General features: G+C 36.7%; 1 protein-coding gene across 1 annotated transcript in view; it reads left to right on the forward strand.

Moving 5' to 3' along the window:
- Positions 1–24,335, forward strand: part of FBXL4 (F-box and leucine rich repeat protein 4) — a 58,529-nt gene that overhangs the window by 22,822 nt on the left and 11,372 nt on the right. Inside the window, exons 5-8 of the mRNA XM_053973738.1 lie at positions 391–635; positions 8,785–8,998; positions 21,159–21,230; positions 21,934–22,246. Coding sequence (XP_053829713.1) covers positions 391–635; positions 8,785–8,998; positions 21,159–21,230; positions 21,934–22,246 — 844 coding nt within the window. The remainder of the gene's footprint in view (positions 1–390; positions 636–8,784; positions 8,999–21,158; positions 21,231–21,933; positions 22,247–24,335) is intronic.

Consider the following 24,335-nt stretch of genomic DNA (forward strand, 5'->3'; position numbering starts at 1 on the left):
CATCTTAAAAACCAAATACAGAGAAGGAGGATGCCAGTTCTGTGTTCTGTTCAATGAAAGAGCAGACTTAGTGAAAGGAAATATATAAACATAGTGTTTACATATATATCACTGTTTAAATTAGCATGGGTAAAGAAACTTTTGATTTGAAAGCTTCCTGTCACTTTCATATGCTGATCTTCTTTTTCTTTTCTTGTTTAGCACGTTGTCAAACTGAGAAGCCAGCGCAGTTCTATTTAATAGTTAATCAATTTATTTAAGAAGTTACTTTTAAGTAAAAGTTTTACTTTTCTTGACATTAGAACGCATTTTCTTATTCCTTTGCAGTTTTCCCTTAATGTTTTACGTGCTATATGACCATCTGTGACTTTTTTCCTGTTTTTAATGTAGCTCATCCAGTTGATTTTGAGTCACCTTACAGTACCAGACCTGTGTAGACTAGCACAAACTTGTAAGCTACTGTATCAACATTGCTGTGACCCTCTACAGTACATTCATCTCAGTTTACAACCGTACTGGGCAAGGATTAATGACACATCCCTGGAGTACCTACAGTCTCGCTGCACGCTCATCCAGTGGCTGAATTTATCTTGGACTGGAAACAGGGGAGCCATCTCTGTTTCTGGATTTAGCAGGTCAGTGTTAAATGTACAGAAATGTTTGCAAAGCTGCTGCACGGTAGTTTCACTAAGTATTTGAAACTTTATTAAAAGGCAAGAAATATCTTGGATTTTCTATAAAGGGTGTGATTGTTATGATGTAGAAAAAAGGAACAGCTAAAACAGTAGGAGTTACTAAATATAGCAGCAGAAGTCCATAGCAGTCTGTAGAGTCTGCATGTTCCAAGCTGCTTGTGACTGAAAGGCTTCTTCCAGGGGGAGCAGTGTTTTGCTTTCTTCTGGGCTTCTAAAACACTGTGCTAGAACTGAGCTATCAAAAATCCATCTTGCAAGGAAAATGTTTGTGGTTGTTCTTTGTACAGATGAGTCATCAGTAGGACTGTTTTAGAATGGCTGCAGTAATAAACTGATTGCATGCTCACATGATATGAGCCAAGTAATCACTGGAGTCCAATGTAAATGCAAATATTTTCATAAAAATGATTTAAAACATTAGCCCTGTTGGAAAACAGGGGGGTTGCATGTGCGTATTCCAATGAGCTGAAAATATGACTGTGGTGTAGGTCATTAAAATAGCAAATTTGCAGGGATTCTTCTCTGTATAACAGCCATGTTCTCTGCTTTCTTAAGATATAATTTCTTGCTTCTTTGCTCATTTGCATTAGTTAAACAGCTTCTATCAATGCATTTCATTTTAGCAAAAATTGTTGCTTCAACTAAGGGGTAATCAGCAATGGCAGTTGAAAGCAGAAATTGACTGATAAGAAACAGAAATGTTTAATATATTTGAAAAAGTTTTCTTAAGTCTCATTTGTTTTCTGAATAAAACGGTTAACTCAAGTATGCAGACATTTTCTTTCCTTTCATGCCTAAATTCCTTACCTGAGGAAGTAAAATATTTTGAAGAAATACTTTGTCAAGATGGGAATGTCTCTTCTGTTTTTCTAGACCCTCCAGTATAATGCAAGAATCCTGTGCCTTTTTTGTGCTTATTGGTAGGGGGAAAAAAAAAGCATTGGCTAGTTGTTGAATTGGGTACGAAAATTTCTCCTAAATTTGGATTTCATGTTAGATACTTTATGCAGAGGATGAATATGCAAGCTTTAATTGAGAATTCAATTTGAAAATCATGAAGTGCCTGCTTTCTGATGCTTAGCTATTAAGTCTGTCTTTTGAAAACTTAGCATATGTGAATCTTTGCGGCAACTCTTTTTCATTTCCATGATTTTTTTTTTTTTTTTTAGTATACAGCACTGCGAAAAATCTTTGTAGTCTTGGAAGAAATTATTGCCAGATTCAGAGACTTATAAACTTTACAGTTCTGGCATTTCTGACTTCTACTTAGTTGAAAATGACTTTATTATTACTAATTTTTTTCTTCAGTGCTGAATTACTAGTAACATGTATTAGTATACAGTGTTTTTAATTAATAAATATTCATTGTTTGTCTATTAATAATCTGAGTGAACATTTTCCATTTCTATTTCTTATAAGGGATTATATTTATTTGTAACAAATGGGGAAAAATTTTGACATTGTTGCAATTCTGAAATTATCTTAGTTTTAGGAAAAAGTGTTTCTTAGAAGAGATGGGTGCAGTCTGGGAATGGGAGGTGCAGTTCAATCGTAAATTTTAAAAGCAGAGTTATAAGCTAAATAATTTGCATGTCTAAACTGTTCTTATCATTTTCCCTTCGGAAACAAAAATTCTCCACTGTAACTAGGTCTGGTTTTAAATCTTTTTCTATTACAGAAATAATTTTGCAACCATTTCTTCTGTAAAAGTCTTTTCTAGTAAAATCTCCAACACAAGTTTTTCTTTCGACAGTCTTCATCAGCATGTTTGTCAAATTTGCTGCAGGAGAGGAAATTTCCTCCAGGAGAGGAAAATTTGCTGCTCATTTGCTATGAACGTATCTACTAAGAGAGGAGACTCATTAGAACAAGACTTGCTTTTCACCATTTTTCCTTTTGTCCAAAACCAGGACACGTATATTTTTGCCCTTTTCTCAGCATTTGGAGTTACAGTTGGCAGTGTTGAATTCAAAACTAGTGGAGTTGGATTAATTCTTACAGTTGTACAGTTTAAGTTAGGATTTCTGCAAGTCAGGATATGTTTAAATGCTAGTCTTGCTTAAATCTTATTTTGGAAAATCTCTTTCAAAAATGTTTTTATCTGTTGTTTCTTATGACAGTCTTAAAAGTTGTAGCTTGTATAAATTTGTCATCTTAAAATGTACATATATGCATGAAATGATTGAAAATACTAAGGAATGATTGGAAATACGTATTTTCTTCAAAAATGTACTAGAGTGAAAAGAAGTTAAAAGTAATTTTAGGAAATGTGACTGGAGCAAATACTGTATTATCATGAGAAGACAGAATGCTTCAGGCATATGAACATCCTGAGGCAAAGCTGAAGGTATTTTAACTTATTGATAACATCTATTCCTTAGGGCTAAAAATTACTATCATAAATTTTTCATTTCAGCATATAATATAAATTAACTAAACTTTATATTAGATTGAACTAAAAGTGTACAAAAAAAGTGAAAGGAGCATCTGAGCAGTCTTACAGTCTGAAATGCAAAATGACAGGGAATAAGCAAAGAATTCATGGCAAGCATTACATAAGCAGCTCTGCATTTCTCTTGGCTTTGGAGGCCTGGTGAATCTCTTCATGCCAGGGGGAAATATCAGTATGGGTGTGGAGGACCTGGATAGGAAGGGTGAGTGGAGTTGATAGGAGGAGTAGTAAATATTGAGATGCTGAATAAATGCTCTGAGGTTTAAACAGCTCATGGACAATGACAGTTTAAAAACGGAGTTCTGCATGCAGATTTCCTTGGATCACTGATAATGTCATTAACTTGTTTAAACTCGATCTTTAAATATCTGAGGAATTAGGATTTTTATTTACATCTGACATTTTACTCTGTGAGAATGAATTAATAGTGTTTTATTTTCAGGTTAGTGATGCAGTATTTGCATAGCAAGCACATCCTGGAATATTTCTTTAACAGTTTTGTTGTTGTTGACAATTGACAGCTTTCATTGCCTTTAGTAGAAGTGTGTTCTGAAAATATTTAATTTAGTGAGGCTTTGCTAGAAGTCAAACTAGGAGGAGGGTCAGACAAATTACTGAAATATACACCAAACAGTCATAGAAAAGGGAGTAATGTGTGACTTTACAGGGATTCTCAACTTAACAATCAGGCCTGTCTCTTGCTTTAATTTCCAGAGGTTTTTAGTAAAACTAGGGTTGACTGAGAGAAAGTTATAATGTTTGTTTTGCATGTTTTTCTTGATATAGTTTAATCTGTTTTGAGAAAAGCACATGATCAGGTACTTGATATTCTACTTACTTCCATGCCATGTTTTAGGATTTACTTACCAAAAAGGAAGTGTAATACATGCTAGAGTAGAAAATATCATTTTGCCAATTAGAATAGCTAGAGGAAGGGAAAGTGATTAATTTTAAAACCAAATTACCTTACAAAGTCTCGCTCTTAAGCATGAATTCTTGCATGCACCAAGAGAACCAAGATGTGTGTCCAAATCAATTTGTCTGGCATGCAGTCTCACCATCCTGTGCCGCTCCTGTCCTTCATCTCCTGATCTGTGTGCCCTGAAAAACTGCCTGAACAAGTGTTCAAGGATGTCAGTGACCTGCTAATCTGACTTCCACCAACACACTCCTCTGTTCCAGCCCTTGTGATGCCATTTGTTATTTTTCCTTCTCCTACACCTCTATGTACCCAGTTGTTCTCCACTCTTACCAGCCTCAACACTTTTGTTGCAATTACCTATGCTAAATGCTGCTGCTGTCGTGTAACATGGCAGTCTTGAAAGGAAAAGCATCACTGTGAATTTAAAAATATATGAACAGGTCTTTAAGAAGGATATTAAAATGGAATTCCACAAACCATTTTATTAAACACAAGGCTGTAATTGTAAGGCAGAAAGTCCTCTGTGAGTTTGTGCAAGCAGTCATATAGATAGAGCTAAGTAAGAAAGAGGGGATCTCAAGATCTTGGAAGTGAAATGAGGAAGAATAAAATCCAGGTGGATTTTGACATTTTGCTTGTCTGGTGGCAGGCTCTGGAAACAGGAGACCTGAGTAGCTGGAGGGAGCATGTAGTTGGCTTGAAGCAGACATAAATGGTTGTTTTTATGAAATAATGACTCTAGGAGGCTTATACCAAGGAAGGCCTGGCAAATGGGGCAATATTGTATCTGTCAAGTAACAGAGGTAACATCACTAACATGGATGCTAATGAAAGGTAACACCAAAAGGGAAAGTGCTAAAGAAAAAAATTCTGTCCGACCCTGTGTTGTTCACAAATGGAAATTGGTTCCCTTTTCCACCCTCTCTCTTGGATACCAAATTCAAATATATGTCAGTGAGTATAAAATCAGTAGTGAAGATTTTAATTGAAAAAAGATTTGGTAAAATCAGCATAATAGAAAACTGTTGTGTTAATTGCACTAAAGGAACATAAAACTATGTAGCTAATTGCATTTAGAGAGGATGAGTAGATGAAAGAGAGCCAGGACTATGTTCGCTACTTCTTACAGCGTTTCCAATAATTTTGAACTGGGGAGTATAGAGTAAGTGAGGATCATTAAGCTAAGAGTGAATTATAGGTTCTAGTTTGGAGGGAATGTGATGTGTAGTACCTGCGTAAGCACGTCTAAAGGTATTTTGAGAATTTCTTTTGGAGGTCTTACATTCTGACGTGAAGAGTATATCTCTTCTACCTTGGATTTTAATTTTGGATCGTGGGATATGCTTATGATGTACACATGAATTACAAGATTGGAATTGTTAGTGGACTAAGTGACCCTGTGATCATGATGGGTTTAACCATGAGCAAATATCATCCTGCCTGCTAATAGATATATTTGTATTTCAGGAAAACTTCATTAGAACTTGCTTCCCAAAAGCTGGAGGGGTTGAAAATAAGCAGCAGTTCTTGAGAGTAGGCAGGTGATGGAAAGTGGAATTCCTTTTTTTATGAAAAACAACAATCCCCTCCCCCCTGGGAAAAAAATAAAAAAAAACCAAACAACAAAACAGGGCCCCTCTCCAAAAACTAGAAAGAAACAAAACTGAACAACTAAGAGGCCTGAAATACTGCTGTCTAGAGTGAGAATAATCTTCAAGGGAAAGGCCCAATGCACTGTCTGGTAAAACAAATGTGCATGTTCACATTATCCTAGATTGTTCAGTCATATTTTATAGCAAATATGAAGGGATGAAGAGAAATCACTTCAGAAATGGTGTGTATAAAATATTGATAATAAAAACAAAACTAAAGGGATGGATGACTGCAGAACAAGAACCAGTCAGTCCTCAGTGATTAAAGGAGAGGTATGTGAAGAAATTTTGATTTGGGTAGAAGGTTCTTTTTTGGGTGTTGTTTTTTTTCAGATTAGCTAAATCAAGCCAGTCACTCAGAGACTGTTAAGTCTCAGAAGTATGAAGACCATGCCACATTTGTTTTGAAAGCATGAGAACTCATATTCTGCCTTGACATATGGCTCTGCGTGGAGATCCGTGTGGAAAGACAGCAGCAAAAGACCTCTATCCTGAGCAGTCTGTTTAATTCAAACAAAGATCAAGGTGTCCCCATAGAACTGTGCACTTCTGCCCAGTGTTCTCTGCCATGTGCTGGTTGTTGACTTCCTCAGATTCCTCATTCTGTTTCTTTTCCTACATGCATGTCTGCTCATTCTTGTACCCTGCTGCTGCATGTACCGTATCCCCCTTTTGTTTCTGTTTCATGTCTCCTAAGTAACCTTTTCCAGCAAGGCAACAAACCCATGAAGGGCAGTGCTTGTTGCTGTCTCTGTGTTTGGTCTCTGTTTCAAGTGTAATGAGTTTAAATAAAATGTTATGAGGATAATAACTCCTCCAGCTGGTGAGCCTGGGGTTCTTCTCCATGTCTAGGGGGTTAACTGAGTGTTTCCCTGACCTGGTAATGTTAACTTTTAATAGTCCTAGAAAGAGAAAAGCATTGATCTCTACTAACATTTATAACAGCCAAGCCCTGTTAAATTATATGGCAGTTAAACTAACATCCATTATTGTAATGGAGTAATTCATAAAATATTTATTTGTTAACAAATTAAAAGCTGGAGGTATAATAAGTGTTGACTGACAAAGTTTTATGGAAAATACCATCATTCAAACAAACCTGATAATTTGTTGATGAAAGAAGCTGTGTGAATGTATTGTTAAAGCACTCATTAAATAGAGGAATTGGCTAATTGGTAATCAGCAATGTATCCATATATCTCAGCTCTGATTTCCAGGGGATTTCCATCCTGCATTTCTCCGTAATAGTGTTGAACTCTATTGCTAGTCTAAAATAGCACTTAAATGTTTAAATACCTGATGTTAATTGTTGTGAATTGTCGTGTCATTTCAGCTCTGACATTCCCACAGGAAGGCTTACTAGTCTCTGTGAATTCACTGTATCCAGTATGGAAACTGCTTGGTGTTTTATTAAACTCTGACTTTAAAAGCTAAAATAGAGTCTAAATAGAGACTGCAGAGTTAGAAAAAAACAGTGGAGGAGTAGACTTGAAGACCATACATGGCAGAACTCCTATGGCTCTGGGGCTTATGTCTCCCCTTTTGTGTCTCAGACCCTCTCTTTGTTTCTGTTTGCTTAGGCTCATAGAAATGTTGGATGTTAGGGACCTCTGAAGGTCGTCTACTCCAAGCTCCCACTTGAAGTGCCAGTGTCCCCAACGCTAGATCAGGTCAGTCAAGGTTTCAGGTGGCTCTTGGAAACATCCAGGGATGGAGATGCCACCCTGGAATCTCCTTTTCCCTCTGTATTCTATAGGATCTACATAATCACACTAAGGCCATGTAATATGCAAGGTGAAAGGAATAAAGAAAGGTGATAATGAATGGCAAGTATGACTTGAGTAAGTAATGAAAAAATAAGGAAAGGAGGCAGCTTGAAACTTGGATCTTGAAAGATGGATTTCAAATCTTGGGCTACTATTGGTGTCTCCTCCTTGAATGTGTCTTCTTCTAAGACCAGCAGCAATTTCATACTAAGCTTCAGCATGAACAAATGCTTGGGAAGGCTAATAACTCTTTCCTTGTAGCAATAGGAGTTTTTGTGCAAGCAGGAGCTTTGTGTCTGTCTGGCATTTTTATTACATCAGTTAAACCCAAGAAGTAATACTGACTTCATGGTGGAATTGTCAGAACCTGAAGCTGCTTTGTCTGAGTGAATGTTTTTGTAGGATAGAACTGGTAAGAGAGCAGAATATTTATTAAGAGAAACTAATTCATGCTTGTTCACAAGTAGGTCCATTATTCTAGGAAATAACATGGGAAACTCATTACAACATGTAGTTTAAGACAATAGTTTTTCTACTGGAGGAACTATGAAAATATAACTATAAGCATGGCAATTGTGTGGGCATTTTTATCTTATTAAATATCAAGCTTACAAGCCTAGTGATTAATTTATGGTTTGGAGGTTATCTTTGAAATGAAAAGTCACTAAGTTTATGTGGTTTTGGTTAAAGCTCAGATTAGAGATAAAAGAGCTTGGGATTCTGACATGAGATCTCTGACAGGAAAGCAAAATATAGAGACCATCAAAGTTTCTACATTTTGGGTCTTTTTTCATATGATATATTAATTTTTTATAATTCCAATGAAAGTCAAGTATTCCTCAGGAATCTGTGTTCTAGAACAGCTAGCAAGTGTTGATTCTAACTAGTTAATGAAAAGAATGAGATTTTTTTTTTCCTGAAAGTCTTAAAACGATTCTGAATAGATCATCCATTTAAAAGGATTTGTTTAACCTCATTTTTCTATTTGCAGATTTTTCTGAGATAAAATATAAAATTATTGGTGTAAACTTGCAGGCCATTGTCAAAATTGGCTTTTGGCTGTTCTAAAACATTTCAAACATGATCAGTGTTTTACTTTGCTCCATTGTCTTAGAATTAATATTAATAACAAAGCATATTCTAGCTTCCTAAACCAAAACAGAATTATCAAGACTATTGTCTTTTCTTTTTTGAAAGAAATTATCTTGTGGTTTACATGGTTAAGGTTTTGACAGTATTCAGACTCTCACCTGAAAGTATGTTAAATTTTCACTTAATATGTGGGCTTCTTTTACAGGTTCCTGAAAGTCTGTGGCTCTGAACTAGTGCGTCTTGAGTTGTCTTGTGGCCATTTCCTTAATGAAACATGCTTGGAGGTCATCACTGAAATGTGTCCAAATCTTCAGGAATTAAATCTCTCATCATGTGATAAAATACCACCTCAGGCTTTCAACCACATAGCCAAAGTGGGCAGCCTAAAGCGTCTCATTCTCTACAGAACAAAAGTGGAGGTAAGAACAGCTATTTTCAACCTTTGCAATAAATATTTTCAATCCTGATAAAGTTGGTTTGGGGTTTAGTTTTTTTTTTTTCAATAATGAAGAAGTAAATTAGTGTTTTGAGTGTCAAGTCAGAGCTAAACTCGGAAAGTCCAAAGGTAGTTTCAAAAACCTTAGGATGTTTTTTTATTTTCAGAATGCTTTTGGCCTGCATGTTTTAACTTTCATGGTAGGTTGGTGACTTTTCACCAGCTGTTTTAAGCAATGTGGTAAAATTACAAATTTAAAGCTTTTCTTGTATTTTGAAGTGTTCTCTAGACAAACTGTACTGGCAGATAAAATTATAGAATTATCATGTTTAATAACTTTAATTCTCAACATTCTCTCCTTTGAAATGATTTGCTAATTTTTAGATTCCTACAGTCTTTGTATATTAGCAGTACTTGAGACACAGAACACAAGTTTTTCATAAAACTTCTCATTTACAGTCTAAAAATTATTTCTTTATACAGTTACTTGACTGCCGAAATCAGAGTTGTTACTGCTTGCTGCAACACATTTCTTCTCTAAGATGAAATGGATTTGTGTGCTAGGGCTGAGAAGTCTGTTGTAGTTTGCTACATTTTACAAATGGTGTATCCTGGTAAACTCAGAAGAATTCCATTCCCTCTCAGTAGCTACATTACTCATGTGTTACAACCTTGCTACCATGGTTTACCTGGAAGCTGTCCTACTTTTGTATTGCGAAAGCTGTGCCAAAATGGGGGCAAACCCATGTCTCTGCATGTTTTTTCCTAGCTTCTAATTCTAGGTTAAACATTTCTAAAAGGGTTTGGTTGTGTGTGTTACTTGTGTTTGAGCTTTTGGTGCCCAGAAGTCAGGCTGTGACACTGGATTGTGTGAGGTGTTAATCTGCAGTGTCATGAAGGGACTGAAGCTGGAACAGTGGGTTCTGTCAACCAGATGTGCAAGTTAACATCTGAAGTTAAGACTACGATGTTGCATTCATAAATTGCATTCAGTTCACACCTGACACATGCATTAGAGTTAGTTGGGTCTTGTCCTTTATTTGGTGAGTCCTAACTTTGTGCCCACGTTCCAGCTAGGTGTCTGTAATGGGGTGGGTAACAGAAGGTAGTTAGATTAGAGAGTGATCTACCTAGTGTGAGTGGTGCTTACTGTGGGATGTGCAGTCACCATGAAACCAGTGGCCCTCAGTAACTTGTTGTTTTGTGGTAGCTGCTCTCTGTATTGAAGCAATTATTATTTTCTTCAAGCCAAAAAGAAAATTGGTGAGCCCTGCATTTTTTGAATAGAGCTGTATTGGTGCCTTGGGTACATCTGTTCTGTTTCTACAATACTAGTCTTTCTGTTAATCTTGGATAAATCTCTTTATTTCATTTTGACTATTGGCTCTAATTCACAAAGCTTTTTTCAGATCCGGGAAAGATCATTGTTATCAGAGGTAGTGATTGTATAATTTTTTTTTTTTTTTTTTTTACTGTTGATTGATCAGAATCTTGATTCTGCTCAGGTAACTTCTGAAGTTTGAGACTTCATGCTTGTAATAATGCAGCAGATGAAATATACTCTGAAGTGATTGGTAACTGTCACTCCTCTGCTATCGCTTTGCTGAGCAGAGCTTGAAATTAGATTGAATGTAGGTGGTAAATATTTCCTGACTTTGAAGTCCTTACATTGTGAAGATTCACTTCTCCCTTTCATGTGTATGGACATGCCTCTGCTTGTAGCTGACAAGAACATTCATTCATAATCAAGTTTATTTAAGATTTTGCTTCCATTTTATACGCATGTATGAACAAAAGGCACTGTTCCTAATAAACAGTGGAAGAGAAATTTCTGAAAATTTAATAGGTACATTTGAGATGATGCTTGGGTGTTACTTGTTAATATGAAGCCATTTAAAAACACACATTGTGCATCACAGGTCAAAAAATAGAAGGGAAAGAATGAAGATGTGGTATAGGATTTGAGTTAGAGCATTAGAACTACAAAAGTCACGGATTTGTAGAAACAACATTATCTTTCTCAACATGAGTTTCTCTTAGTGCAAATCTTTGGTTATCTGTACAAAATAGGCTGCTATTCCTTCTGTACTTTTCAGCTGGTACAGAAATGCTTGTTAGTAAGTGGTGGCTATATGCAAAAAAAGGATAGATTGATCAAGCATGCTGTCAAGTGACTGAGACTTCTCTAAAACCTTTCAAAGAGCTGTTAGTATTCTTGATTTTTTGTGAAATTTCTACTGCTGTCTTCATTGTTGGAGCTTCTGAGGAGCAAACAGAGGAACAATGCTAATGATTAACCAAGAACTTGGTGTTGTATTGTTGCCAACTGGATCTGCTCAGTGAAAAGATTCTGAGGCTGTGAATTCACTAAGAAAAAAAATGCAAACTGATAACAAGTATATGTTTATTATGAGAAAATAAGAAGGTAAGGACAGAGCTGATAAGGTGTTCTGTTAAAGTTCTGTCTCAAAACCAAGAAGAAAGCAAAAGAAAAATCTGTTAATTTTATTTAGACTGTTTTCCTAAATAATTCAGGGGCCTGCTTTTTTTCCTAATCCAAACAATGAACAAAATAAACCACAAAACCTTCATGTTTTAGATCACATCTGGGTAAATAGTACAATTTTTTTCTATTGGTTGTGGATTTAGACATGTGATTAAGTAATGTAGGAAGAGATGAAGATTCTCCATCCTCTTTGTTAGTATGTAATAATTCTGTTTCTGGTTTTACATTATTATGCTTAATAAAAAATACAGAATTAACATTTTAATAAAAGAAATGGTATTTCTACCATATACACTCCCAAGTGCCTGCCCAGATACAGGATTTTCTTGCATTCTGTCCTGCTGTAGCCTTTCCCTTTACTTTTTTGCATTTTAATACTAAAAAAGAGGAAAAAAAGTTCTTTCAACATCTAAATTTAAAGTATTTGTTGTATTTTTTCTATGTATATGATTACTGTGACACTAATAGATAAATTCTAAGGAAACACTCTGTCAAAAAATTGACTACTATTAATGATTTTTTTAGATGCATAGATTTTGAGGACAATGGAAATTTACTAAAATTAATAACATTAAGTTGTCTGAGCAATTGTAATTACTGTTTCTTCTTACTTTAGCTATTTTCTTTGAATAGGTTTTGTATTTAAAAGTGTTGCCATTGTTTCTGTTATCAAAGCTCCAGTTTTTAAGTGCATGTTTTTAGTGAAATGGGCAAGGCACTGCTACTTTGAAAGATTTCTGTACTATCTGGAGAATGTTGTAGTCTTTGGTCTGAACCCTGCTGATTCTTAAGGCCATGTGTAATGTTGCTTCCTTGACATATTGAGTGTGAGGTTGTGTGTATAGAATTGTTTTCTAATGTCTGAACTGAAGCTTCCAATGCCTTTGAATGATTTCAACCTTTCTGTTAATAGGCAAGTCCAGTGATTTTCAGTAACTTTTCAGTTACTAAAAAGAAGTGTCCTGTATGGCTATCTTCCTCCCCACCAAATGTGGCTCATTTTTCCACTGCTATAAGTTCATTAATATGGGTTCCTAAAAGTTGTTTGATTATGTATATGCTTGAATAATTTGTATCTTGCTTTGAGAAACTGATCTCAACCTTTCATAAATGTAATTTCTTTGTGCTCAATACCACTGTTATACTTGTGGGATTTTTGTGCTGGTGGTTTTGATATTTACTGATACATAACTCCTTAATGTTTATTAGTTGAGAGTGTATTCACAGCATAACTTAAGCACTTGTTGGCCTTGATACATTTGAAGAGTACAATGAACAGTGGAAGTATTATTGTATACAGCAATGCACATCTTTATCCTTGAGCATGAATATTACCTTAAGTTAATGCTTATTGTGAAGTATTTAGTCCATATGAATAATGCAGCCAAAAATGTATTTTAAAGAAACCAAAGTCACAATTGTAGTAGGAGAACTTGTCAGTCTTCTTACTGATGGGTGTACATTTTAATGTAAGATTATATATTTCATATTGCATGAAACTCTTATTTTCTTACACCATGACCAATCTAACAGTTAATGCTGCTGTAAAAATGTTCTACGGTGTTTTCAGAAATAACCTATTATAGGTCACATCATAGTTTTGAGAGCTATTGTTTAAAGAGTTTTCAGTTTGGGCAAAGTTCCATTGGCTTGGGTATGAATCTTTAGGATGAAGAGTTGCAAGCAAATAGTGGGGGGAAAAACGGTGAAAGGCTCTAGCTGGAATGTGGATTCTTGGCTTCAAGTTGAGTCAGTGACAATTGTGTGATACAGGGCCTTGATGGTGCTTTTTGATTTCATGTCAGGCTCACAGCATGGAATTTGGTTGTTTGAGCCTGTAATGTGAAGTGAGGGGGAAGAATGAAGGTGTAAAACAGATTTGCAGACATAAGGGAGGACATAATTTGACCAAATAAAGAAAAATCAAAATACAGTAATTTAATTAACTGCAGGGACTATTACTTTCATTGAATTAATTCAGTAATTGCTGTGTTGCTATGTCTTAGTCCCTGCTGTGCCCCTGGCACTGCCAAGTAGCTGTAGAGAACAAAAAGGTGCCCCTTTATATTATGAATCCCAGCTTGCAAGTTATACTGGGTCTGTTTCTGAAGAGCCAAGTTGTTCTGACTTTTGAAAGGCTACACCTGCACTCATTAATAAGGCTCATTCCACCTCATTCCTCTCTTACCTCACACTACGAGTGTTCACATTGCGTCAGTGTTTTTAAATGTGTCATAAAGTTTTGAAGACAGAAGTTTTACCACTGTCTCAAAAATGATATCTCAGAAATGGTCCTATAAACCACATGCATTCGGGGGCTATGGACAGCAAATTTTTAATGAATGCATTTCACTTGTCTCCCTTTTCATCATGTTTCTTTCCATGTTGTATCTTCCAAGGTGATAGCTGATGGATACTTGGGGGAGAATAGAATTCCTGTTCTAATGTCAGCTTCTAGTGTGGAGGAAAATTATTTGCTGCCATGTTTATTTTGAATCTATAAAAGGAAATTGACTGCATTAATGTCAGAGGGCATTACTCATTACCCTTGTGATTGTGGTATTTAAGGACAGCGTGGGGGCCTCATCCTGGAAATGGACTGGGTCCTACATCTCTTGTGAACATTTTTCAGTCAGTTTGGAGATGCCAGCTGAGCCTGGAGCCAGGTGGTCTGAGCTAAACAGTTTCCAGAAGTTCCTTCCCACGCTTAGCTCTTCTGTGATTCTCTTATTGCTGATGACACTGATTGGGAACTTAACCTGGGAGCTTTGTGTTCCTGATCTCTGACTGTGGCCAGTTGCAAGGTGCATGGTTTCTGTATGCTGCACTTCTTCTATCAATAAAATTTGTGTAGTAGCAAGGTACTCATTTTGTAGCTGTGGTATGAGGATAGATACAAAGAAGACTGAGGTTCTCTGACGTGTGATAGTAATAGGATACTCCACATAGTGTAAGGACTTGAAATACTGTACATAGCATAACACAACATGCTTTTCTAAGTTGCAGGAAGTTCAGTTTGTTACAAAGCTTAACCTTTTTTCATCTGGAAAATTTGAGGAAAGGATTGTGTAAAGTTGTTTAAGAGGTATAATCATTTCTGAGCACAAAGTGATTGGATACTTGCAGGGATATCTCTCTCTCTCTCTGGGACTATATGGGCATCTTGTTCTTCCAAAAGGCCACAAAAACTACATTGTAAAGGGTGAGGTGACCTCTTCTATTTTTTCCTCATGAAATAGCTTGCAGAACTGAAGAACTTAAGCATTAAACAAATTTGGCCACCATTTAGTTCTGATTTAACATAAGATTCCCTGACATTTTCTGTAACATTTTATTTAGCTGAAAATTAACATTATAGTGAAAGATAGACGAATAGAAGGTGAACAACTTGAATAGCTCTGTAGACCTCTAGATCCAAGTAGAGTTTCAAGAAATAGTGTATTATGTATTTTGTGTGTTATTGAATGTTTGTGTACTCTTCCCAGATGTGGGGTTTTTTGGTAAAAAATAAGCTACTGAGAATAGGTATTTATCCTCAGAACTCAAAATCTTAGAAGCAGTCTGAAAATGAGTGCTTTCTGGGCAACCAACAGGTATGAAAACTTTTTCTGAAAACAAAGTCTAGTACTTTGTAAGTATCTAAAATTAATTTTGTGGGTTTTTTAATCTGGTTAAACCACTGACTCTCATGTGTTTATTACGATGCATCCCATCTCTGTAAACCTCTCACAGTACCTCATGTCTTTAACATAATTGTTTTAAAGTATCATAGACCAAGAAGTCCAGAACTGAAATTATCTTGATGCTTTGAAATATTGTGGTTGTTGGGGGGAATAGGAGGGAAAATCAACCTGGAATCATATTGTACAGTTTCTCTGTTGCAGCAGATTTAGATGAAAATTGTATTTCACCATTACCCTACATTTGGTTTTCTGCATTATTAACATCTTACATTCTCTTTCTGTTAAAAAAAAAAAATTGCTTTTGGAAACTACTGCAGCATGATTGTAGGTTTTTAGATGCAGAGGTATGATACCTTGAAATTTCTGAACTAGACCCTTTTTTTTACTTATGGGCAGTATTGGTTTGCCCTGTTGTACCTTCCAAAAGGCATGGTTCAATAGAAGTTTAGAGAATTCTGGCTTTGCATCCAATGCAGTTTTTAATTGTTGTGGTAGAATAGCAGATGCCAAGTAATTTCTGACGTAGTTCTTTCACAGACTGTGCCAAGAAAATCCCCTCACCCAAACAGTTGATTTTTGGCTTTCTTTTAGTGCTGTATAATGCCAAAGGGAGGAAAAAATAAGTATTGTGAATTTTTGTAGATTTTTAATTGCTTTTGACAGTCTTAACAAGTTTGTATTTTACATTTGTATGGGGGGGTGTTTGTAATCACAAATCTTTGTAGCAATAGTGACACTCAGATTGATAGAATTGGTTTCTTTTGAGGACTTCTTGTTTGGTTGGTTGGGTTTTTTACTATAGGTAGTTCTAGTATGCCCAAACTTTTATTGGTGTGGTACCTATGAAATGCTATTTCACTGGCTTAAGGTAGACTGATACATCAACTATTTGAAAATACATTTTAATTTAACAACAATAAGTAGCACTCATGGTGTGTGTGCTGAAGTTAGAGATGTTTTGGGCTAATCTGTTCCCAAAGTTGTGTGTTTCTCTGGGTGAATTGACCAGTTCTGACACCCCTTGCTGTAAATTTAAACCTTTTGGGAACAAAAGGGAAGCTTCTGCCCTGATCATGAACAGAGGAACCTTTCTGTGCAGTTCTAAGAATATTACGACTTTTCTGCTAAAGAATCAGCTTCTGAGAATTATGGATGTGATTGGTGCACTTGAGAGAGACATAGATTTCATTGGCTTGGCCTTTGTCTGCAGTTCTCCAGTTCTTCTTTCTTTCAGTATCTCACATTCCAAGAATCTTAAGGAATTCATGCAACAGTTATTGACTTTGATAGGTTTTAGGAAGACAGAGTACTCAGACCACCCTGCAAAGTTACCTCCTCTTTACAACATTTACCCCTCCTCACTGAGGCAGGGTTGTGGGGATGGCTATTGAAGGAAATATTTTCTACTAGTAACTTGGATTTTTAATGTTAAAAATATAAAATTAAATCCTACATAATTCAATTTTTTCTTCAACAAAAAGGTTAACTGGAGAATTAGTAACTCTGATTAAAAACATAGCGAGCAAAGGAAGGGAAGAAGCAGTCTTTAATTATCTTAAGATAATTTTTAGATTCCTTTGTCTTAGCATTAACTTCACTGAAAAATTTGAAGAAAAAATTGCAGAAGAATAAAGGTATTTTAAAAGACTTAGGCTCTTGTTTTATTGAGGGACTGGAAGAATTCCCAGTTTATGTCAGACACAGTTCTTCTGAGAAGGGGAAAAAACAACCTGTTGTTTGTCTCCAGTAAAACAGTTACAAATTTAAAAGTATCTTACAAGATTTATCTATGGAAAGTTAATTAAAAGCTGCAGACTCTTTCTTCCCTAACCCAAACCCAAAGCAAAACTTTTGTTGTTTTTCTTAAGCGCTTCTTTTAATCTTCCAGAGTCACACTGCGGTGCACTTATCTTCATGCCTTGTATGGTAGTGCAATTGTTATGTGATAGCCATATTATAGTGCATAATTTGTATTTTTTTAACCCTTCTAATATTTTTTTAATCTCTGGCTATTTGACAATGAAACTGCAATGAGTAAATAGTCAAATGTTCTAAGTGCATCTTTCACAGATGAGTCACCTCTGCCACAGACAGAAGGCTTTTCTGTTTGAACAGACATTGAGCTCAGGCTATCTGTTGGATGCTTTCTTTATCATACTAACATCAGAAATGATTTGTGCTTTCTGCTGGATCATGAATGTAAAAAAATTCTGGAAAAAGCCAAGCAAGATTCAGTCTTGCCAAGTATATTGCTCTGGCACCAGTGTTTGGTTTTTTTGCTGGTGGGTTGTCTGTTCAAACCAGCAGTACTTTTACAACACAGAAGTTAAAACTTTTGTGATGGCCAAGGCCTTTACAAAGACAGGTAGGATACAATTTATTCCAATACCACCTGCTTATTTGAAGTATACACAGCACATAACTGTCTTCTAGTAAGTATTATTGTTTGCATCTGGGTATGTATTACAGAGTGGAGGACTTTGATGTTTGGACAGACCTGTCCCCTGTCTTGTGTGGAGTAAAGGATTTCAAGTGGTAATCTCATCTCTTGTTCAAGCCAGGATCAGCTCTGTTGAAGTCCTGTCTGACAGACATTTGTTGTACTCATATATAAAGATTTCAGAGAATCTTCAGGCCATCTTCCCTTTTTCTGAGGTTTATGACTAACTACTATGCCTTAAAATATTTCTGAAATCTGCTCTGTAAGGTTGTGTTTAGCAGCACTGTTGTATCCTTCCGATCAGTTTGATGTCACAGTCTTCTTTCTGAAAACAACTTCTTCACTCTGTTTTCCTCATCTAAAAACCTCTTTCCTGGGAATGGAGGACAGGGCAGACCATTTTATTCTCCCACTTTGAACTTTTCCTGTTGTCTCTGGTATCTTATAAAAATAGATTATTTTGGTAGGTTTTGTTTTGCTTGGAAGGCAAAAAAAATTTAGATCATTGAAGCCATGATTCTGCTAAACAAAAGTAAATGTTACCTAAAGTTTGTTTCCAGAGCGTTTTCTAATGAGTTGTTATAATCATCCACTCTTCTCTCAGTCCTTTAAAAGGGAGCAAGTACGAAGCTAAGCTTTGCCTTTGGTTCAGGGGAAACTCAAAAAATCTCCAAACTATACATTTGTCTTGGCTGCTAGGCTGAAGAATGTTGTTAGATGGATATCTTTGATTTGAATGTCTCTGCTTGGCCAAGAAAGTGAAGTTAGACTCCAGGTTAAAGCTCCTCTTAGCTCCTCTTGCAAAGCACTCTAACATTGGAAAGTTGGCCGGTTACAGCTCCAGGATGGGGTGATTGCCTTGCTGTTCTCCTTCACTGAAGTAGGAGTGTTGTCGCTCATGTTGTTGTACTGACAGATGGCTTGACACAGACAGGTTATTACAATGATCATCCTCCTATATGTAGTGCATATGGATTCTGTGAGCTGCCATTCTCTCCTGCTATTTTCATGTCTTTTGCCACCTGGATTCTCAACTGACTGAGACACAGCTAGGCATGCACAAAGGGTTTTTTCTTCTTACATGACATATGCAAAGCCCACCTCAGTTACAGAAGAACAGACACTGCGTCTGAAGGAAATCTGGTTTGCTGTGTGTGGGCATGTGTGCGCCCCAGAAGAGGAATTAATATAGCCAGCAAAATGAATGTTGAGTATGTGGTTGTTTACTCTTGGGCTTGACTTGGCATGATTTGTGATGGTATGACATGGTGTTCTACCAAGCTCCCTTCTATTACTCAGGTTTCTAGTCCTTTGTTTTTAAGTTGTTTTTGTTTTTTTAAATAATGGTCTAAAGTAATAGATTGTGAAAAGACCTTTGAAAATGTAGACTCAGTGCATGGCAGTACAGGAAGGACTGTCTTAAAAAAGGGAGGGACTAAAAAGGTACTCTGAGAGTTCTATGACATTCCTGTTGAAGCTAACACATGGAGCTCAGTTATCTATCAAACTAGCTGTGAATACTAGTCTTCCTCTCTATTTCACCCCACTCAGAAGAGGCATGGAATTGATCTCACATCCTACAAAGCTGTTCAGAGTGACTGTTCACTTTTGTATTGTTTGTGTCAATTAAGGAAAGAGATTGCTGTTTCCCATCCTTTCAGGCCAGTGTTTAACTTCCAATCTGGAAACCATTACTAAAAGACTTGGTAGAATGCAGCAATATATTCAGCTTTCCTGTGGAGACATCTGAATACCTGCAGAAACCTTGTTTAGAGCTCTGTGTGCTGTCAGAGACTGATTTGTTTAGCTCCAATATTTAAGGTTTGCAGATAGGGGTTTGGGGATTTTGCTTTTAATTTGTGCATCTGAGTAGGTTCTGAAGCTCATAGCTTTCACTGAGTTGAATAGGAATGACTATATCTCATTCTCTTTGAGTCTTTCATGATCCAAATGAACCATTTGCTTATTAAGCGCTCAATGTAAAATGAATTGGATATTTACACATTTACAACCTTAAAATATTCTTAATAACCTCTTGAATAATGGCTTTTTAATGCTTGCGTTTCATTCCCTAGCTACCTTTTCCTTTAAAAAGTGAATGAAAGTCAAGCAAGGAAGGGACAGTGACTTTGTAGGGAGGGGAGGCTTACTCTTAGCATCTACTTTTAGGCTGCCTTTGGGAAATCAAATCTTAGAAGGCCAAGCTGAATCAAGATTCAGCATGTCAAGTGTTGGGTATTTATAATTGCTCCTTGGAGACACCTAAATTAAATGTCTGAAATGGCCTCTGTGAATACCCCATGCTATGTCCCTGTTCTGTGTCTGCCAGTCTTTCCAGGAATCAGATGTTTCTTCTTGGTGATATGGCAAAGGATCATATTTCTGCCAAGTTCCATTGGAATGTAACAGAGGAAACTAACTAAAGCATTTACCTATAAACTTTCTAAAAACAAGTAAATTTATATTTAAAGAAACTATAAATTATACTACTCCTGCATACAAACATTGTTGACTAGTGTTCTTGGTGTAATTGTACTCAATAGCATTAGATTACTTTGTCACTTGTATATTGCTTGGGGTTTTTTTTCTATTAGAAACTGTTGTATATCCTGTAGAAATGCACATATTTTTGTTGTTAACATGTTGTGAAGCCTAGTCCTATTTTAAAGGTCATATAGATCACAAAGTCCTAATGGAGTGATGTTTTAAGTATGATGCATAGGTATTTGTGATATGAATCCCAGATTATATTATTTTTTTCACACTGTGAGTGTTTCCAAATACAAAACAAAGTATGTCTACAGACCGTGCAGAAGGATCTTTTCTGTATCTTAGAAACACAGGTAAAAACCTGTAAAGTTTCCTTTGTTGTGGAACAGACCTTTTTGTAAGGTGCAGTCAGTTTCAGGCTGAGCAATGTGCAGTACTTTCTGCAAAGAATGGCAACTCTAAATGGCAGGAACAGGAGTGTAAAATACCCATTATATCTGTTTCAGTCTGTGTGATAGTAGTGACAAGTGCTCAGTGGCTGTCAGCATCCTTGTCAGCACAGAGCTGCCTTTGACATTCAAGTCCCCAGCCCAGCCCTGATGCTGTGCTGCTCTATTGGCAGCTCCATCAGGCTGCAGCTGACCAGCGAATGTCAGAGCCTGCCCTCTTCTCCTGGTGTGTGGCCAGCCCTCTGTGTTTGAGGCTGGCCTTGCCTGTTATTTGATCTTGCTGCACTTCTTCACCAGCTCTCCTATGGGAAATGAGTGGATAGGTCAGTGGGTATCTTCAGGGCAGCACACAACCCCAACCAAAGTGACTTGCATAAAGGTTTGTAACGATTACCATTTCTTTAAGCCAATCAATGGGTAAAGTACCCAGAGACTCATTAAGTGGCATTTGAGGCACCTGTAAAAGAATTTTGAGCTGTATTTCAGGAAATGTGGTGACAGCCTTTAATGCCTAATTGACCTCTTCTCTTTGTTTCTCTTTCCATATTTCCTTCTGATGTGTTCCCCCGTGGCAGCAAACAGCCCTGCTCAGTATTTTGAACTTCTGCTCGGAGCTGCAGCACCTCAGCCTGGGCAGCTGTGTCATGGTGAGTGCTTGGACCATTCAGAATGTGTGGGGGCATTGTGTGTGTGTGCGCACTTGCTTTGGAACCAGTCTGGGTTTGTTTCACAAAGGTGTGTTAAATGCGAGGTTGATACAAGGCTCTACTCTTTTAAAAGGTCCAAGATGAATGCAGGTCATATATTTAAGGGTTATGTACTAGTTTAGTAGGCCTGAAATTGCTTGTGGGCTTTCTCAGGGTTCTTTAGCCTTTTTCTAAGTTTTTGGGCATTCTCTAGATGCGTAATCACTTAATAAGTAATTAATAAGACTTTCATAAGGAGATGCAGCAACTGATGGACTTAAAATGGAAATAAGTACAGTCTTCAATCATTCTTCAGTAGCTGCACTTCCTGTGGTCATAAAAGCTGTTGTAATCATCTTTTAAGGGGAAAACAACTGTGCAAAAAAAAAAGTTTCTTCAAAGAAACAACTTTTGCTGCAGTTTGATCCTCAGTATTAAGTGAATTTAAAACCAGCTGAGTCTGGTGTTTATAGGAAATTTATTTTATTTTTGTCTTTTATAAAAGTAGATTTCACTGTACCATGCAGTGAACAATTTTTGTAGCTCTTTAGAAATTGCAAATGCTTGAGAGAGATGTGTTATGTGTGTTAGGAAGCAAACCTTGAAACACCTCTGTATGTCTGAAACGATGCTGCACATGACGGAGTGTCTGCATTCCTTGCAGATTGAAGACTATGACCTCATAGCAAGCATGATGGGAGCAAAATGCAAAAAGCTTCGCAGTCTGGATTTGTGGAGATGCAAAAACATAACTGAAAGCGGGATCGCAGAATTGGCTTCAGGCTGCCGGCTTTTGGAAGAACTTGATCTTGGTTGGTGTCCTACACTCCAGAGCAGTACAGGCTGCTTCACAAACCTTGCGCGCAAACTCCCGAATTTGCAGAAGCTCTTTCTTACGGCCAACAGGTCCGTGTGTGACACGGACATCGAGGAGCTCGCTGCCAACTGCACGCACTTACGGCAGCTGGATATATTGGGTGAGAGAATGGGGGAATACTGGTGTTTGTTTTACGGTGTGTAAAAGCCTGTCAGTTAAAAAGGAGTCCTTAAGACAAAATTGTCCCCTAGACATATTTGTTAAATAATTATTTCTTAAAATTACGGTTTAGCACATAAAAAAAAGAGGGACGTTTTGCTCACTGCATGATTTCTGTCTCAGAAGCCCATGGATTTATACCAGCTATGTAATTTGACTGCTGAGTATGAATTGCTTAAACTGGAATTTAAGTGCAAGATTTTTTCCACCAACTTTTATTTTCATGACCATCAGCTTTTTTAACTGAAACCTTTCTCTTCTGATTATCAGAAGATTCCATTTTTTTTCATTCTCTCTGGTTTTGTTTGTGTTTTTATCTCTGTGAAGTGTGACAAAGTAGATTTATAGCATGAGTCAGTGATCAATAAACAGATTTTGCTTTTGTGCAATAAATATTTGTTATATATTATATAATATATATTATGTACTATGCAATACTGAATTTCTTCCTCACTTTTATCGGTAGGTGAATTTGAGTTATTAAAGATGAAAGGTTAATTAACAGCAAAACCTAAATAGACTTTCTAGTAAGGTGGAAGGAAGTGATGAGGGTCAAAAAGCATAGCAAATCTGGAATTTCTAATCCTCTGCAGTTTCCATAATTGAAAATATTTTTAGAGATCTAAAGTAAATATACTTTGAACTCTTGAGTAAGGACTTTGAGAAGTGTAGTTTTGTGTGATGCTGAATTTATTCTTTTATGGTGTCATATGAGGTTTTCTTTTTATAATAATGTAGGACAGCAGGGCTGTTTGTGACATCAGTGTGGGAGAAAATTCTTCATGGTTTTACCAACTTAGTTTCACAGGATAGCTGAAAAAGGAAGATTTAAATGAAAGGCAATAAAGTAGTTGCTCTGTGTACTTCTAATGTTTAATAATTGTAATGAAAATACTAATTTGGGTTGAGAGGGATACTGCAAAGAACTGAGAGCCATCAAGGTGAATAATTTTCCGAGCAAGTTTAAGGATTTATGCTTATCAGCATTTATAATTTCAAAGTATTTACCATATGGCTTCAGATTGGCATTCCAGCACACTCTTCTATAATGGTGAAGAGTTTTACTTCTGACTGAGACAGCTGCCTTCTGACCAACACAGGAAAGACTTATGAACAGAAAAAAACTTAACTCCACCTAGTTCAAGTTGTAGGTATGTTATGTTTATGCCCCCCAGGGGTACTGTCTTTTGTGTATCTTTAAGAGAATCTGCTCTGCAGCTAAATTACCAGGGGCACACTGCCCTGTTCAGACATTAAAAGTTTCCAAATGGTGTAGGGAATTAAGTCTCTAAGAAACACTTGTGCCCCTGACCACCCACTTCATGTGTTTCTGTTACAATGGCCTTGTGTCTGCCCACAAAGTGGTCAGACCTTGTTACTGCAGCAGAGGCTTCCCAAAGAATAGTTTGGCTGTGTTAACCTTATGGACAATCTGTTACTTCTGTTGCCTTTCTGACAGCAGTGAAGGCTTACTGCCACATTTCTGTAGTGTTTGAATTCAGATTTTAATTCAGTTGGACATCCTAATGATTTTTTTTTTTAATAATCTGAAAGTGGAAAAAGAGTTTGTTCTGTTTCCTGGGTGCTTACCAATATTCCTGAGTCAGATGGATTTTTAGTCAAACTTTTGCTATGAGATTGCATGTTGCATTCAGATAAATCCCCTCTAGGGGATATCCAGTTGAAAAATCTGAAAAGAAATGGACTTACCATGCTTTTTTGGCAACAGCAAGGAAACTGCATTAATTTTTTTTGTCTGAAGGTAGTAACCACTACAGTCTGTGGTTACAAGAAAGAGCTGTCAAGTAGAACCACATCATGTCATCTGCAGGTAGAGTTGCTAGGTGTTCCCATGTAAGTGCAGAAGTCTCTGTTGTTGGAACAAAGAGCGAGTCTCTCACTGTGCAGGAGTACCAAGGAAGTCAAAGATTTCTGAATGTGCTCTTACTTTGGGCATGTGATACAGGGCCATCCTGTTACTTTAAGCTGCATGAATGTGTAGTATGTTTTTGTCCTTCAGTAGAAGTGTG

This window comes from Vidua macroura, chromosome 3 (assembly GCF_024509145.1).
Source record: "Vidua macroura isolate BioBank_ID:100142 chromosome 3, ASM2450914v1, whole genome shotgun sequence".
NCBI lineage: Eukaryota > Metazoa > Chordata > Aves > Passeriformes > Viduidae > Vidua > Vidua macroura.